Here is an 18,051-nt window from a genome sequence, read left to right as displayed (position 1 = left end):
ATAAAAGCATGCTTTACTGCATATACAGACTGATTTTTACTGTTATGGGTATACGAACACTTTAAGCCTGCCATACACTAGTAGAATAGCATTGGAACTTTTAATTTTGAGAATATTTGTTCAATTTTCTAATCATGACTGGGGAAAATTGACCTTTGCTTGCTACTAGAAGCAGGATGAAAAAAGTCTCACACAAATCGATTTCTAGGTGTATTTTGTTTTTGTTCGAGGACGTCAATTCAATCCAAAATCAAATGTTGAAAACAAAAGTTTTTTGAAGTACTTGTGAACGCTTGTCATGTCATCTAATGTACTGATAAGACTTTTCATATGAATGCTCGTATGAAAATCTACCATACTAGTGTACGGCCAGCTTAACACTTGCAACTTTAACGTGTTGTGCATTCTTTAGTCAATATGTCCTGGAATAACACGGTCAAGTTCAGTGTCAATGACTTTGTTTGACAACACAGCACTTTCTTTAAACACGAGGCAAGGCATGGGCCTGCATGCAAAGAATTCTGGGATATAAGGAGCCTTTCACAAATTGTCACTCTTACCATTTATATTATACAGTCAACCCAGCACTCTGACACCTCACTGTAGTCTGGATGCCAACAGGTACAATAAATGTCACTGCCAACGAACACATCAGTTTTGGTTCAAAATTCCTCACCTTGGAGTTGATATATACACACACACACACTACGGCAGGGAGGATCGGCTGCGCAAATTCATGCATGTACATGATTTTGTGCAGGTAATTAGGGGGCGCATGCGCCTCCCCCGCTGTGATTGGACACTGAGGGAATCAATCAGTGGGACTGGCAGCCGCTAGGACCCACCGGTCGTGCAGAGGAATGAAAGAACGGCAGTCTGCTTATGTAAACAAGGCAGACCGCGGTTCTGTCAGAGTAAAAGATCTTGTGTTTCAGCTCAGATTTTTCTTTTCCTTCACTGCAACCATCCCCCACCAGTTAGAAAGCCCCCCCTAGGACCACACTTAACCCCTTGATCGCCACTGCTGTTAACCCATTCCCTGCCAGTGACCTTTATACAGTAATGGTGCATTTTTTTTTTTTTTTTTTTTTAGCACTGATCCCAACAAGTGTGACTTGGTGTCAAATTTGTCTGCCGCAGTCCCGCTAAAAATCGCTGATTGCCATTACTAGTAAAAACAATAAAAAAGTCCATAAAAGTATCTCAAAAAGTTTGTAGACCAACTTAGCGCAAACCAATCAATATAGACTTACTAGGATTTTTACCAAAAATATGTAGCAGAATAAATATTGGCCTAAGTTGATGAAAAAATTTGATTTTTTTAAAATTTTTATTGGGTATGTTATATAGCAAAAAAGTAAAAAATATTGTTTTCTTTTCAAAATTGTGGTTCTTTTTTGTTCATAGCGCAAAAAAAAAAAAAAACAGCACAGGTGATCAAATACCACCAAAAGAAATCTATTTGTGGGGGAAAAAAAACGGCATCAATTTTATTTGGGTACATCGTCGCACATCCGCGCAATTGTCAGTTAAAGCAACGCAGTTACATATCGCAAAAAATGGCCTGGTCAGGAAGAAAACCCCCTAGAGCTGAAGTGGTTAAACACAATCTGCATGAACATATACAGGGCAGACAACTAATTATATCCTTAGCAGTGTTAAGATGCAAGGCAACCTGCAGTTCTCTAGCTGTGGAGCTATAAGTGTCCCATGGTCATGCACAGACAGCTGGGGAGCCACAAGTGCCTGAACATCAGCAGGCACTACCATGATGACCAAGCACATACTAAAATCAGAGGGCACATAAAACATGGTGGTATGGAAAGCCATGCCTTATAGTCCCATGAGCACTGCAGCCAATGGTCACCCACAGCCAGGAAGTCACAGCTGCTTAAGGAGGTAGTAAACCCCCCTATAATATTAGTACCTATAGGTAAGCCTATAATAAGGCTTACCTATAGGTACTGTAAATATCTCCTAAACCGTTTAGGAGATACTTACTTATACAGCGATGACGTCATCGGCGCATGCGCTCTGAAGGAATGGCCGCCCATGCCATTTGTTCAGAGCCCTGTGCAGTGACTGGCAGCTCCCGTACGCAGGCGCGGGAGTGACGTCACGCGGCTCCTGCCAGTAGCACAGCCGGGGTCAGCAGACCCAGAAGGAAGGCAGGTGAAGATCGATGCGGCCTCCAGCAGTGAGGACGAGGTCTTCGTTTGGATGGTCACATAATGTGCTAGTATGCGATGCATACTAGCACATTATGCCTTTACTTTCCAGGTAAGAAGAGAAAAAAAAAAAAAAACACCCTACAGACTTAAATTCCTCTTTAAGAAATAGCTGGCACTACACCGAGAACCAGGCTCCCACTACAGTCAATGTAAACATAAAACATGCCATGTCTTGAGGTTCCAGAGCACTACCGCCCAAAACCTTGGCTGCCCTAACATTGCAGCCACATCAACAGCTGATACATAAACTGAACAATTTCTAACTGTTCCTTCAGGTATTCAGGGCTACATTTTTGACCGGATCTAAAGGTCTTTTAAACTATTTACATCAGCCATACCCCACAGGTAGCTTTAAGTCCATTAAATATCTAAAGTTCGGAGAATCTAGCACCTGCCACTTTAAATGACTTCAACTTAGGCATGTAGCCAAGGCCCAGTTTGGACTGCAGGGTGTACGATTTCAACCCTCTACACTCAAAAGGTTATTGCTCCAAACCTATCCACTTTCAGCTAGTATCAGAATTTATGCTAGCCTATAAAACCCTATGATCTCGCCAAACCCAGGAGGAACAGGAAGCAGATATTTCAGATTTAACTCACCGACAGTGACTACAAGTGGGAAAGACATAAAATGGCAGCTTTAATTGATACCTAGAAAAATCTTAGCTGTGGAACCATAATCACCCAGTGGTCACCCTCAAGCAGTCACAGGTGTTTGGGCCTAAGAATGCACTACCCTGAACACCGAGCTTCTACTAAACTCCATGGGCACATAAAACAGCAGTTTGGCAAGCCATGCTGACTGCACAGCAGCCGGAGCCTCTAATGTTCCCACACTACATGCGGGTACTAAATGGGGGTCCACAGTAAGGCCTATGGGTGCAGCGCCTGAGGCTTCTACATTCTGGAGGTAAGGAAAGGCATCCTAGGGAATCTACAGCTCTGGAACCATAAGCACCAACTGGCATCATCAGCCTACTTGAGAATTACGGCTGCTAAGGCCTCCGCTGGCACCACCCTGAACACCAAGCTCCTACTATAATTAATGGGCACACAAGCCCGTGGAAAGAACAAGTGTCAAACACTCTCTCATGAAGGACAGACAGGTGCGCTTGTGCACTACCGACCACCACCATGCGAAATGGCCTCTCACCTCCAGAGCACTGATTGTAAGCATATATCAAACGGGCAATCACTGGACGATCATCCACAAATGTAAGGGAAGACAGCTCTACTCCACCGCACCTTAAGCTATATATGTCCCTGGATAAGGCTCTGGACTGCTGCTCCACTCAGGACCATGTAATGGGGAACATAAAAGCAGACAAGCCCATAGTGCAATACTGACATATACTTTATTTGCTAGGTGCACACAAAGACAGCCTCTTACTTTGTAGTTGTGTAAAAACGGCAATAGTGATCATAGCGGTGCTGGCGGGTCATACAGACAACCGCGCCAGACTTCCAGATAGTAGCAGGTGACGTCAACGGCTCCGCCTTCCCCCCGAACGCGTGTCGTCCTCCTAGGGGTGGAGACTTCTTCAGCGGTATGAACATGTTCATACCGCTGAAGAAGTCTCCACCCCTAGGAGGACGACACGCGTTCGGGGGGAAGGCGGAGCCGTTGACGTCACCTGCTACTATCTGGAAGTCTGGCGCGGTTGTCTGTATGACCCGCCAGCACCGCTATGATCACTATTGCCGTTTTTACACAACTACAAAGTAAGAGGCTGTCTTTGTGTGCACCTAGCAAATAAAGTATATGTCAGTATTGCACTATGGGCTTGTCTGCTTTTATGTTCCCCATTACATGGTCCTGAGTGGAGCAGCAGTCCAGAGCCTTATCCAGGGACATATATAGCTTAAGGTGCGGTGGAGTAGAGCTGTCTTCCCTTACATTTGTGGATGATCGTCCAGTGATTGCCCGTTTGATATATGCTTACAATCAGTGCTCTGGAGGTGAGAGGCCATTTCGCATGGTGGTGGTCGGTAGTGCACAAGCGCACCTGTCTGTCCTTCATGAGAGAGTGTTTGACACTTGTTCTTTCCACGGGCTTTTGCATGGACATTTTTCTCCAATACCAAATATTTATTTTGTCTCATTCTTGTGTTTAGTTTATGTCTACTAGCGCTGCTCTATTTTATGTTATAGATTTTACACGGGTGTTGTTTGTTGACCTGAGAGTGCAGCTGCTTTATGTGAATTTTAAATATCTTTTTGCGCTGATATTATCCCTGTTACTGAATGGGCACACAAGGCCCTTTTTAAATTGGCATACTAAACAGGTGTTTAAAGGGCTTTTGATGTTCCTCAAATGCCTAGTAAAACAGCTATGGGAAAGTTGGTTCCAGTTACAGTCATGGTTACTGTAACTGGTGTCAACAGCAATTACAAGAGATACAGACACAAAGAGCAGACAATTGTTTTATACACACTAAGACAGCCTGCAGCTCTGAGACCATAAGCTTCCAACGTGGCAACCTCAGCCAGCCAGGGAGTCACAGGCGCTTTGGTCCCAGCTGGCACTACAATCAATACCAGGCTCCTACATGAGATAACATGAGCTCCATAAATATCAAGGAGTACATGAAGCAGGGCGGTGTGGCAAGCCATTATGGTTCCACAGCAGCTTGACAGCCTCAGTCTCAGCTGTTCCTACACTGCATGCAGCTCAATAAGGCAGCCTATGCGCACAGCGACATTGGAGTGCCAATGGTCATCAGGTGTTCCTTATGCTGAGACAGGACAGCCATAGTGGACCTCTGCAGCTGTGGAATTATAAGCACCCAATGGTCATCCACTAGTCAAGGGGTACATTAAGTGAGGCGACACAAGCCATGCCTTTCAGTTCTCCAGCCACAGCCATAACTACATTGAATGCAGAGCAACAGAAAGGACTATGGCAGTGATGGCGAACCAAAGCACCCCAGATGTTTTGGAACTACATTTCCCATGATGCTCAATTATACTTCAGAGTGCATGAGCATCATGGGAAATGTAGTTCCAAAACATCTGGGGTGCCAAGGTTCACCATCACTGGACTATGGGCTCAATGACTGCCAGCGGTCACCGTGTGTTCTATACCTGGGGGAAACACAGGCACCCTGGGGCTCTGCAGCTGTGGAACTATAAAGCACCCAATTAGCATCCACAGCCAGGAAGAGTAAGGTGCTTAGGCCTCAGCTGGCACTACCCTGACCAGATTCTTATTATAGGCAATGGGCACATTATGATTGGAGCTGGACATTGCACGAGAGGCAAATGGGCACAGTGACTGAAGGGTGCCAGAGGTCATCAAGTGATCTATACCCTGAGGCAGGGACAGGCAATCCTGGGGCTCTGCAACTGTGGACCCATAAGCACCCAATAGTCATCCAGTCACAGTTGCATGGGTCTACTCTGTCAATGGGCACATAAATCAGGGAGGGAAACATGCCTTATGATTACACAGCGGCTGGACATCTCTAGCTTCAGACTGCATTCAAGGCCTATGAGGGGGGCACAAGATCTTGGGTCTCAGCTGACACTACCCTGAAAACCAGGCCCATACTATAATCATGAAGCAAGGCTATGTGGAAAGCCATTCCTTACAGTTATGCAGTCTCAGCCCTCCAGACACTGTATGTGAGCCTATTTTGCACACCAAGCTCCTATAATATTCAATAGGCACATGGAGAAAGGGAGGGTGACATGCCTTATGGACACAGCAGCTGGGCATCCAAAGCTTCAGACTGCAAAACAAAGCCTATGGGCACAGTGACTCAGGGTGGCAGAGGATATCAGGTGTTCTACACACTGGGGCTCTGCATTTGTGGTACTGTAGGTATCCAAAGCCAATACACAGCCGGGGGGGGGGGGGGGGGGGGGGTTACGGAATCTTGGGCCTCAGCTGACACTACCCTAAATACCAGACTCCTAATATAATCGTGAAGATGGCCATATGGAAAGCCATGGCATACAGTGCTGCAGGCTCAGCCATCCTAACACTGCATGCAGATCTGTAGGAATAACTATGGGCACAGTGACTAAGAGGTGCCACGTCATCAAGTCTTCTACACCCTGAGGTAGGGACAGGCATCCTGAGGCTCTGCAGCTGCGCTCAATAGTCATCAGCTTGGAAGTGACAGGTGCATGAGTCTACACTGAGCACCAGGCTCCTACTATAATCAATTAGTACATGAAGCAGGGTAGGGTGACATGCCTTATGGTTATACAACAGCTGGACATCCCCTGAGCCTTAGACTGCATACAAGGACTATGGGCACAGTGACTGAGGGGTGCCAGTGGTCATTAGGTGTTCAATACGCTGAAGCTGGGACAGCCATCCTGGGGCTCTGCAGTTGTGGACCCAGAGGCACCCAACAGTCATCCTCAGCCTAGAAGTCAAAGGTACATGGACCTACTCTGTCAATGGGTACATGAAGCAGGGTAGGGCGACATGCCTTATGGTTGTTTACACAGCAGCTGGACATCCCCTTGAGCATCAGACTACATAGAAGGCCTATGGGTACAGTCACTGAAGGGTGGTAAAGGCCATCAAGTGTTTATACCCTAAGGTAGGGTACACCACCCTGAGACTCTGCAGCTGTGGGCCCATAAGCATCCAATGGAAATCCTCAGCCTGGAAGTCACAGGTGCGTGGGCCTGCTCCGAGCACCAGGCCTCTATTATCAATGGGCACATGAAGCAGGGTAGGGTGACATGCCTTACGCTTACAAAGCAACTGGACACCCCGAGCCTCAGATTGAATAAAAGGCTTATGGGCACAGCGACTGAGGACTGCCAGCAGTAATTGGGCATTTTATGAAGCTGGGACAGGCAGCCTGGGGCTCTGCAGCTGTGGACTGTTGAGACACCCAACAGTCATCCTACAGAGATGGGCCAGGTGACTGCTGGGTGTGAGAGGCAGAGATGGGCACAATGACTGTGGGGGGGGGGGCAGAGATGGGCACAGTGACTGCTGGGGGGGGGGGGGGGGAGATGGGCACAGTGACTGCTGGGGGAGGGGGGAGGGGGAGAGATGGGCACAGTGACTGCTGGGGGGGGGGGGGGAGGCAAAGATGGGCACAGTGACTGCTGAGGGAGGGGGGGGGAGAGATGGGCACAGTGACTGCTGAGGGCGGGAGGCAGAGATGGGCACAATGACTGCTGAGGGAGGGGGGGGAGAGATGGGCACAGTGACTGCTGAGGGAGGGGGGAGGGGGAGAGATGGGCACAGTGACTGCTGGGGGGGGGGAGAGGCAGAGATGGGCACAGTGACTGCTGGGGGGGGGGGGGAGATGGGCACAGTGACTGCGGGGGGGGGGGGGGGGGGAGATGGGCACAGTGATTGTTGAGGGCGGGAGGCAGAGATGGGCACAGTGACGGATGGGGGGGGGGGGGGGAGAGAGATGGGCACAGTGACTGCGGGGGGGGGGGGGGGGAGATGGGCACAGTGACTGTTGAGGGCGGGAGGCAGAGATGGGCACAGTGACTGTTGAGGGCGGGAGGCAGAGATGAGCACAGTGACTGATGGGGGGGGGGGAAGATGGGCACAGTGACTGATTGGGGGGGGGGGGGGCGGAAGAGGCAGAGACGGGTACAGTGACTGCGGGGGGGGGGGGGGGGAGATGGGCACAGTGACTGTTGAGGGCGGGAGGCAGAGATGGGCACAATGACTGATGGGGGGGGGGTGGGCACAGTGACTGATGGGGGGGGGGGGGAAGAGGCAGAGATGGGCACAGTGACTGTTGAGGGCGGGAGGCAGAGATGGGCACAGTGACTGTTGAGGGCGGGAGGCAGAGATGAGCGCAGTGACTGATTGGGGGGGGGGGAGATGGGCACAGTAACTGCAGGGGGGGGGGAGATGGGCACAGTGACTGCTGAGGGGGGGGGGGGGGGAGATGGGCACAGTGACTGCTGAGGGGGGGGGGGGAGAGAAGAGGCAGAGATGGGCACAGTGACTGAGGGGGAGGGTGGGAGGCAGAGATGGGCACAGTGACTGATGGAGGGGGGGGGGGGGAGAGGCAGAGATGGGCACAGTGACTGCGGGGGGGGGGGAGATGGGCACAGTGACTGTTGAGGGCGGGAGGCAGAGATGGGCACAGTGACTGATGGGGGGGAGATGGGCACAGTGACTGATGGGGGGGAGATGGGCACAGTGACTGATGGGGGGGAGATGGGCACAGTGACTGCTGGGGGGGAGATGGGCACAGTGACTGCTGGGGGGGGGGGGGGGGGAGATGGGCACAGTGACTGCTGAGGGGGGGGGGGGGGGAGATGGGCACAGTGACTGCTGAGGGGGGGGGGGGATGGGCACAGTGACTGCTGAGGGGGGGGATGGGCACAGTGACTGCTGAGGGGGGGGGGGATGGGCACAGTGACTGCTGAGGGGGGGGGGGAGATGGGCACAGTGACTGCTGAGGGGGGGGGAGAGAAGAGGCAGAGATGGGCACAGTGACTTCGGGGGGGGGGGAGATGGGCACAGTGACTGCTGAGGGGGGGGAGATGGGCACAGTGACTGCTGAGGGGGGGGGGAGAGAAGAGGCAGAGATGGGCACAGTGACTGCGGGGGGGGGGGGGGGGAGATGGGCACAGTGACTGCGGGGGAGGGCGGGAGGCAGAGATGGGCACAGTGACTGTTGAGGGTGGGAGGCAGAGATGGGCACAGTGACTGATTGGGGGGGGGAGATGGGCACAGTGACTGCGGGGGAGGACGGGAGGCAGAGATGGGCACAGTGACTGATGGGGGGGGGGGGGAGAGGCAGAGATGGGCACAGTGACTGATGGGGGGGGGGGGGAGATGGGCACAGTGACTGCTGGGGTGGGGGGGGGAAGAGGCAGAGATGGGCACAGTGACTGCAGGGGGGGGGGGAGATGGGCACAGTGACTGTTGAGGGCGGGAGGCAGAGATGGGCACAGTGACTGATGGGGGGGGGTGGGCACAGTAAATGATGGGGGGGGATGGGCACAGTGACTGCGGGGGGGGGGGGGGGGAGATGGGCACAGTGACTGCGGGGGAGGGCGGGAGGCAGAGATGGGCACAGTGACTGATGGGGGGGGGGGGAGATGGGCACAGTGACTGCGGGGGGGGGGGGGGGAGATGGGCACAGTGACTGCGGGGGAGGGCGGGAGGCAGAGATGGGCACAGTGACTGATGGGGGGGGGGGGGAGATGGGCACAGTGACTGATGGGGGGGGGGGGAGATGGGCACAGTGACTGATGGGGGGGCAGGAGGCAGAGATGGGCACAGTGACTGATGGGGGGGGCGGGAGGCAGAGATGGGCACAGTGACTGCGGGGGGGGGGGACAGATGGGCACAGTGACTGCGGGGGAGGGTGGGAGGCAGAGATGGGCACAGTGACTGATGGGGGGGGGAGATGGGCACGGTGACTGATGGGGGGGGGGGGGCGATGGGCACAGTGACTGATGGGGGGGGGAGGGAGATGGGCACAGTGACTGATGGGGGGGATGGGCACAGTGACTGCCCGGGGGGGGCAGAGATGGGCACAGTGACTGATGGGGGGGATGGGCACAGTGACTGCCCGGGGGGGGGGGGGGCAGAGATGGGCACAGTGACTGATGGGGGGGCAGAGATGGGCACAGTGACTGATGGGGGGGAGGGAGATGGGCACAGTGACTGATGGGGGGATGGGCACAGTGACTGCCCGGGGGGGGGGCAGAGATGGGCACAGTGACTGATGGGGGGGGGCAGAGATGGGCACAGTGACTGATGGGGGGGGGGGGAGATGGGCACAGTGACTGATGGGGGGGGTGGGCACAGTGACTGCCCGGGGGGGGGCAGAGATGGGCACAGTGACTGATGGGGGGGGGGCAGAGATGGGCACAGTGACTGATGGGGGGGGGCAGAGATGGGCACAGTGACTGATGGGGGGGGTGGGCACAGTGACTGCCCGGGGGGGCAGAGATGGGCACAGTGACTGCCCGGGGGGGGGGGGGCAGAGATGGGCACAGTGACTGATGGGGGGGGGGGGGCAGAGATGGGCACAAGTGATCGGATATTCAATCCCCGGAGGCAGACATCCTGGGGCTCTGCAGCTGCCAGAAACCCTCAATCCTCGGCCTGTCCCGCCTGCCGCAGACCTAATAAAGGCACGCTGGGCCTTGCAGTCCCACAGGCCTGGCAGTGTGACCCCCCTCCAGAGCCGGCCACCAGGGAGGAGGAGCGGTGGGATGGGTGAGCCGGGGAGGAGGTGGGGGGTTCAGGAGGACATCTGCCCTCCCTCCCCCTAGGGGGGTTGTCTACGATCCAGCCCCGGCTCATCACTTACCGCTCCGCCATCGGCACCGCCGCCACCCTCCGCCGATCCCCGCAGCTCCCAGCCGAACGAGCGCTGACGGCGGAGCGTCCTACCCACAATGGGCGGGTTCACATGGAGAGAAGTGGGTGGCCGTTAGTCCGGGGCTGACACAGGAAGGACGCTTCATGTGGCCTTTTTATTTTTGTGCCCGGGACCCCCCTGTACCCCCCGCCCGTCACCGCTCCGGCCTACTCCGCGCTGCCCCGGAAGGACGGAGGAGGAAGGAAGGAGGCCTAGGCCCGGAGCCTGCGGCCTAGCTCTTACCTGGCCGCCGCCTTGCTCGCTGTCATCGCTGCTGTTGCCGTGCTGCAAATACTCGCTCTGCCCGTCCACCTCCATGGCGGCCATTTCCTCTCTCTTGACGGGCTGCTCGGGCGCTGAGGGGACAAAAGAGACAAACACGACACCGTCAGCGCCATTGCTGGGGCTTCCCCCTCCTCTCCGCCCGGACTCCGGCTTCCCCTCCCTCCTCACAGCCTTCCCCCTCCCCGCTCTCTCCCTCTCTCACACTCACACACACACTCCGCTCCCGGTCGTACTGCTGTGTTTTCCTCCGCCGGCTCGCGGGCGGGCGCCTTTTACGTACCAGTCATTGTGTTTGTGGCAGGATTAAAGGAACACAATCCCCAAGGAGAGAGAGAGGGAAAAAAGCCAACAGGCCCGGGCAGGGCTGCGCAGGCCGCGGTGGCTTTATTAGACGCGTGACATGATTAGAGTATAATAATCACAGGCGCGCTGCGGACGGAGAGAACCAGGCGCGTTTTTTTTTTCCTATTTTGATTGACGGTGCGGGGAAACACAAAAGGTGGGGCTTGCGGCCAGTACGGGGGACGTGACGCGTCGACACGTACGGAAGGTCCGCCCCCGTTCCGCGCTGCTATTGGCGGCGGCTAGTTCGTCGGGCGCCTCTGATTGGCTGAGGCACATGTCCATCTTTTTCCGGGGATTTTTTTTCCCTCTTATTACGCGGGCTTCCTGTGAAGCTTGCGTGACGTGCGCGCTCCCTGTGTTTACTATCGCAGACAATGAGCGGGAGGAAGAGCCGCGACGGGCCCGCGCTACGAGCAGACCGGTGGAAAGGCTGCGGGCCTGGCGTGCTACGGCGGCCCGGTGCCGCTCATTGACGAGACGTGCGCTTACAAGGCTCACAGGGAAAAGCGGCGGCAGCCATTTTGTTCCGCAGCGTTCAGTCAGCCCGCTTCAGCAGGGTTTAGAGCTCGCGTTCCTGTTGAAGCGATAGGCTGGATGTAGGTCTCGTCTACAAAATGGCTGCCACAGCTCTGTGTGGAGAACAGACGAATCTATTTCCTGACTGTGTGACTGGAATAAAACATTGAACGTGTGATATTAAAGGACACATCCACCCGAGAGATGGTTATACTTCCATCCCATGTGGGGAATGCTGCAGACACGTGATTAAAGAGGACCTGTCACACAGGGCAGAGCAGGGGCCATTTTGTGTTGTGTGGATGCATTTAGCAGCACACAGCTTGTCACTGCCCCCAGATCTCTTTCTGGACCACATTTAGTGACCATAGAGGCAGAAAACTGTTCTCTGCTCAGCCAAAATATGGAAAGTTAAGTCAGAAAATAAAGAGGAGCTCCGGGCTGTGAAGAGAAATAAGTCAGCAGCTACAAAAGCTGTAACTGCTGACTAAAGAAAACAACCAGTTACCTGTGCCAGCGGTGTGCTCACCCCAGTCTGATTCACCCGCTCTCTTCTTTCCTTGGCGCCAGCATCTTCACTATGGGCACCCGGCTGTGAGCGCTTGTGGCTGCACATGGTGGATGCAGTCTTCTGAGACTTGTCACATGTCCTAGAAGGCTGCAGGGAGTGAGGGAGGAGCACTTCTGCTCCGTTCACCTAGGCCAGGGATGGCGAGTGCCCAAACTGCGACACTAAACAAACATATTTTTTTTCAGAGTGCCACCACTGCAGTTAGTAACAGCCACAGATAATGGCCGCAAGGGCCTTTCACCAATCCCAGGGACACAGCAACACTTCCTGCAAACAGATGTTCACTCACCCTCGGTTGCCCGTGGCAAGGCCCGCAACTGGCAATGCGGGGGGGGGGGATCCTCACAGCCTCTCTGTCCCCTGGCTCACAGTGTTCTGCTCTAGTCTTTCTCACAATCTCGCTCTCCCCATAGTCTTCCAGGACTAAATGTCCCATGGTGCACTTGTCTAAATCCTTATTGGTGCTTGGCTGCAGCCAATAGGGAGGCAGGAGGAATCAGAGCGGGTGGCGATCTCTGCAAGCGCCGCTGTGTCCTTGTCCAGCGCTGACAGAAGCGGGAAACGAGCATGGACTGCCAGTGTATTTCCTCGCTCGCCCCCCCCCCCCCCCTTCTGTCAAGTAGCGCTGGACAAGGACAGAGCAGCACTTGCTGAGATCGCCACCCACTCTGATTCCTCCTGCCTCCCCATTGGCTCCTGCTGCCGTGTGTGGTGGGGGGGGGGGATTAGAGAGCCCAGGCATCAGCAACGGCAAATTCCCAGTATAGCTGGCGTGCCCACAAAAAGGGCCCTGTGTGCCAGCTGTGGCACGCGTGCCATAGGTTTGCCATCACTGACCTAGGCAGGGGGAACGGGTACCTGTCAAAATTGGGTACCCGCTCTTTAACCACTTATGGACCGCCCACCATGTATTTACGTCTGTAGTTTGACATTAAAGCCGAGTTCCACCCAAAAGTGGAACTTCCGCTTTAGGGAGTCCTGACCCCCCGACATGCCACATTTGGCATGTCATTTTTTGGGGGGGGTGCGGGTACCTAGTTTTGACAGGTACCCGCTCCCACTTCCGCTCGGAGCGCCGCGGCGCCCTGAGCGGAAGTTCTCCTCTCCCCCTCCCTCCCTGCAATCTTCTGGCACGGAGGTCCCAGAAGATTGCCGGCCAATCACGGCGCGCAGCACGACTCGCGCATGCGCAGTGGGTACCCGGCTGTGAAGCCGCAAACTGTAACAGCCGGGTGCCCACAGCAGTGATGCCGAGGGAGAGGATCGAGGCTTCCGGCGGCCGCATCGCTGGACCGTTGGACAGGTGAGTAAATGGCTGGAACTCCGCTTTAATTGCCGGGGCTTTGGCAGCTATTGGGCAGTACGCTTTAGCATAATGGTGGTCCCAGCGGCGGATTCGCCACGGGGTCACCGTTATGGGTGGGGGGGAGAGATGCCCCTTTCCGCCTCCTCCCAGTGGTTTTACCCACTTGCCGTCAATAGCAGGGAAAACGATCCGGTCCGCTGTCCCCTCAGGCAGGAAGTCGAGTGAGGGCAAGATGGCCTCCCACTTGCTTCTATGGCCTTGGAGGACCAGAAGCGACTTCATTCACCGCTTCCTAGCAATGGCATTAACCACTTTAAGACCGGAAGGATTTGCCCCCTTAATGACCGGGCCATATTTTGCGATTCAGCTCTGCGTTATTTTAAAGGACAATTGCGCGGTCGTGCGACGCTATACCTAAATAAAATTGATGTCCTTTTTTCCCCACAAATAGAGATTTCTTTTGGTGGTATTTGATCACCTGTGCAATTTTTATTTTTTGCGCTATAAACAAAAAAATCGACAGTTTAAAAAAAAACAATATTTTTCATATTCTGATATATAACATTCCCCTAAAAAAAAAAAAATGTAAAAATTAAAATTTTCAACATTATGGGCCAATTTGCTTTCTGCTACATATTTTTGTTAAAAAAAATCTCAATGAGCGTATTTTGATTGGTTTGCGCAAAAGTTACTTTTTTTCTTTTTTACAGTCGGTATGGCGACACGACTTCGGGGGCGACTAGTGAAGTCGCTGCGCACCGCGACTTCGGCGCGACTTGCACGGACTTCACATAATGGAAGTCAATGCAAGTCGCTCTGACTTCGGTCAAAAGTAGTGCAGGAACTATTTTCTAAGTCGGAGCGACTTGAGTTGCTCTGATTAGAATGGTTCCAATTGCACTGAATGGACCGCGACTTGTCAGGTGGCCAAGTCGCCTGACAAGTTGCGGTAGTGTGAACCGGGACTAAAGGCCCGTACACACGTACCGATCGTCGGCATACAAACGTCGGTGGACGAAGGATCTGCCGATTGTACGCGTGTTAGTATGGTGCCTCCGACAGATGTCTGCGCACAATCCGCGGACAAAAGTCTTTCTTGCAAACATGAAAATTTTTGTATGCCGACACCAGAACGGACGATTGTTCGCCTGTCAGTACAGAATTCGGCCGACAGACCGCAGATTTGCAAGACTGGGCATGCTCAGAAAATAGAAAACACAGGGAAAGTTAACCATTACATGACATCACTTCTGCAGTCGGCAGACAAAATTCTTGTGCTGTCCTTGTGCTGTCTTTGCACTTTTCAGCAGACACCGACATCCCGGGGAGAAAAGAGGAACATTTGTATGCCGACCATCGGTACGTGTGTACGGGGCTTCAGTGTAGATGTGAGATCTGAGGTCTTTTTTACCCCAGATCTCACATTAACTGCTTGCCGACCGCCGCAAGTAGATTTACTGCGGCGGTCAGCCCCTACCAGGCAGAGTGACGTTAATTAACGTCACTAGCCTGGGAGGGTCTGGGGAGCGAGCGCGCGCCCGCGGAGGCGCGCTCCCGCTCCCGCGCGGTCACGCACCCCCCCGCGCGTGTGACCAGCGGACCCGATGTCCGCCGGCCACTCGGCGATCGTCGGGGGAAGAGGGAGAATGTCAGGCAGCTTGTGTAAACAAGCTGCCTGTCATTCTCATCGCTGTAAAGACACTGATTACTCGGATCTAGTATGTAGATCCGTTGATCAGTGTCCTTACAGCTAGAGCCACAGCCAATCACAGTAAGAATCACGCCCCTAGGGACACACACAGCCCCTCCCTCCCAAATAAAGTTAACCCCTTCACTGCCAGTGTATTTTTACAGTAACAGTGCATATGTATAGCACTGATTACTGTAGAAATGTCACCGGTAACCCCAAAAATGTCAGTCAAGGGTCCGATCTGTCCGCCGCAATGTCGCAGTACCGCAAAAAAAATCGCAGATCGCCGCCATCACGCGTTAAAAAAAAAAATGACAAAAATCTTTCCCTTTGTTAGTAAACGCGATAACTTTTGCGCAAACCAATCAAAATACGCTTTTTGCGATTTTTTTTTACCAAACATAGGTAGGATAAAACAAATTGGCCAAAAATGTTAAAAAATTTTGATTTTTACATTTTTTTTGGGGGGAATTTCATATAAAAAAATGTGAAAAATATTGCTATTTTTGCAAAATTGTCGCTCTTTTTTTGTTTATAGCGCGTGATCAAAAAATCGCACAGGTGATCAAATACCACCAAAAGAAAGCTCTGTTTGTGGGAAAAAAAGGACGTCAAATTCGTTTAGGTACAGCGTCGCACGACCGCTTAATTGTCCGTTAAAGTCACGCAGTGCCGGATCGCAAAATACCCCCTGGTCTTTTAGCAGGAAAATCCTCCGGGGCTTAAGTGGTTAAAGAGGTCCTGTCATGCTTATTTATATTACAAGGGATGTTTACATTCCTTGTAATAGGAATAAAAGTGCTCAAAACATTTTTTTTAAAAGGACAGTGTAAAAATAAAAGATAAATAGCAAAATAAAAAAATTTAAGTGCCCTGTCCCTGTTAGCTCGTGCGCAGAAGGGAATGCATACGCAAGTCACCCCCACATATGTAAAGGGTGTTCAAACCTTACATGTGAGGTATTGCTGCGATCGTTAGAGCGAGAGCAATAATTTGAGCACTGGACCTCCTCTGTAACTCTAAACTGGTAACCTGTAGACATTTTTAAAATGTCGACTATGGGGATTTACCAAGTACCAATGTTTGTCGCTTTCCCACAAATGTGAGCAATTTTGAAGCATGACATGTTGGGTATTTATTTACTTAGCGTAACTTTGGGCTAACTTTACTGTTTTCCTTTTTTTTCTTTTTTAATTCAAAAAAGTATATTTAAAAAAAAAAAAATAGTTGATAAGACCGCTGCGCAAATACGGTGTGATAAAAAATATTGCAAAAATCTCCATTTTATTCTCTAGGGTCTCTGCTAAAAAAAAAAAATATGTAATGTTTGGGGTTCTAAGTATTTTCTAGCAAAAACAAAATGATTTTAATTTGTAAACAACAAGTTTCAGAAATAGGCCCGGTCCTTAAGTGGTTAAAAGTGCCAAGTCTTCAATAGGATCTAGGGACGAGTCCTTAAAGTAGAACTCCCCATTTTGGGTGGAGCTCCACTTTAAAGAGGGGCTTAAGTCATATATATGAAAACTGTAGCTGTTGACTTTTAGGCCAGGTTCCCATGTATTCGTGCCTGGGGTCCAGTGTGTCCCTGTTCACCGGTTCAGGTAAAAAATCCGGTCAGAATTTTTGCCTGGATTTTCATCCGATGATAAACAGGACCCTTTTTCAATATGGGGCCGCCCCAGACCTGTGTGAATCAGCTCCATTAAGAGGCGGTTACACTCGCCTGTTTTGCGAATTGGATGCGGGGAAACCTGCATTGAATTTGCATATGTGTGAACCCAGCCTTAATGAACAGACACCTGCCCTGATCATTGTAAAATTACATTTGGGCGGGAACCCTATTGTTCTGAGATCTCCTAAGACGTCCTCCTGAGATCAGACCACGCTTCGGCACAATCTGTCACTCGCTATATCCAGCAGATAACTGATCCATGTACCAGCCCCTTGCCCATGACATGTGATTGCTGTGACCAATCACAGCAGGTCACATGACAGTTGTAAACAATGAATGGCTTCTGTTCATGCCATTCATTGTATACAATTGCGTTGCTAGCTGTGATTGGTTACAGTGATCACATGGTACAGACAGAGTCAATAACAGCCAATTGGTACCATGTGATTAGATGTGGCCATTCACAGCTAATCACAACAATACACAGGTTGATTTACTAAAACAGGAGAGTGCAAAATCTGGTGCAGCTCTGGAAAGAAACCAGTCAGCTTCCACGTTCAAAGCTTAAAGTAGAACTTTGGGTAACATTTTTTTTTTTTTGATAGAACAAGTGAGGATTGCAACTCCTGTCAGATTTTTTTTTTTACCATCTGTTGTGTTCCATTGAAGAGATTGTTCTTCACTTCCTGTCTCATAGCCTAACAGAAAGTGAGAGGAAATACCTGCAGATTTAGGGAATTCCTTGGGGACCTCCATGTCCCCATGGGAAGATTTTCCCTTTAAAAACTTTTCTGGAGACAACTCAAAATGTAGGATTTTCTTTTACTTTCAATGATAACGGTAAACATGACAAATAGAGAGGATCAATTTCCCTAATGGGCACAAACAGCAATAACAACTACCGAGTGTTCTAATCCCTCTCCACTCTATCCAAAACTAAAAAAAAAAAAAAAAATGCCTTTAGTTATACTTTAATTAAACAGGCTGACGTTAGAAGTTGATTGGTTACCATGCACAGCTGCTCCAGATTTTGCGCTCTCCAGTTTTCCAGTTTTAGTAAATCAACCCCACAGTGTCTACACACTGTCATTCAGTAAAAATATTTGCTTGTAG

General features: G+C 51.7%; 1 protein-coding gene across 1 annotated transcript in view; it reads right to left on the bottom strand.

The window, feature by feature from the left end:
• The window catches only part of SP3 (Sp3 transcription factor), a 77,490-nt gene extending 66,094 nt beyond the window's left edge, over nt 1–11,396 (bottom strand). Inside the window, exons 1-2 of the mRNA XM_082262050.1 lie at nt 11,119–11,396; nt 10,797–10,909 (exon numbers count right to left, since the gene is read on the bottom strand). Coding sequence (XP_082118176.1) covers nt 10,797–10,909; nt 11,119–11,125 — 120 coding nt within the window. The 5' untranslated portion in view covers nt 11,126–11,396. The remainder of the gene's footprint in view (nt 1–10,796; nt 10,910–11,118) is intronic.
• Nucleotides 11,397–18,051: the final 6,655 nt, after the last annotated feature.

The sequence above is a fragment of the Pelophylax lessonae genome, assembly GCF_965119305.1.
Source record: "Pelophylax lessonae genome assembly, chromosome: 6".
Classification (NCBI taxonomy): domain Eukaryota; kingdom Metazoa; phylum Chordata; class Amphibia; order Anura; family Ranidae; genus Pelophylax; species Pelophylax lessonae.
The sequence above is the reverse complement of the archived record's forward strand: the minus strand, read 5'-3'. Positions and strand labels throughout refer to the sequence as shown.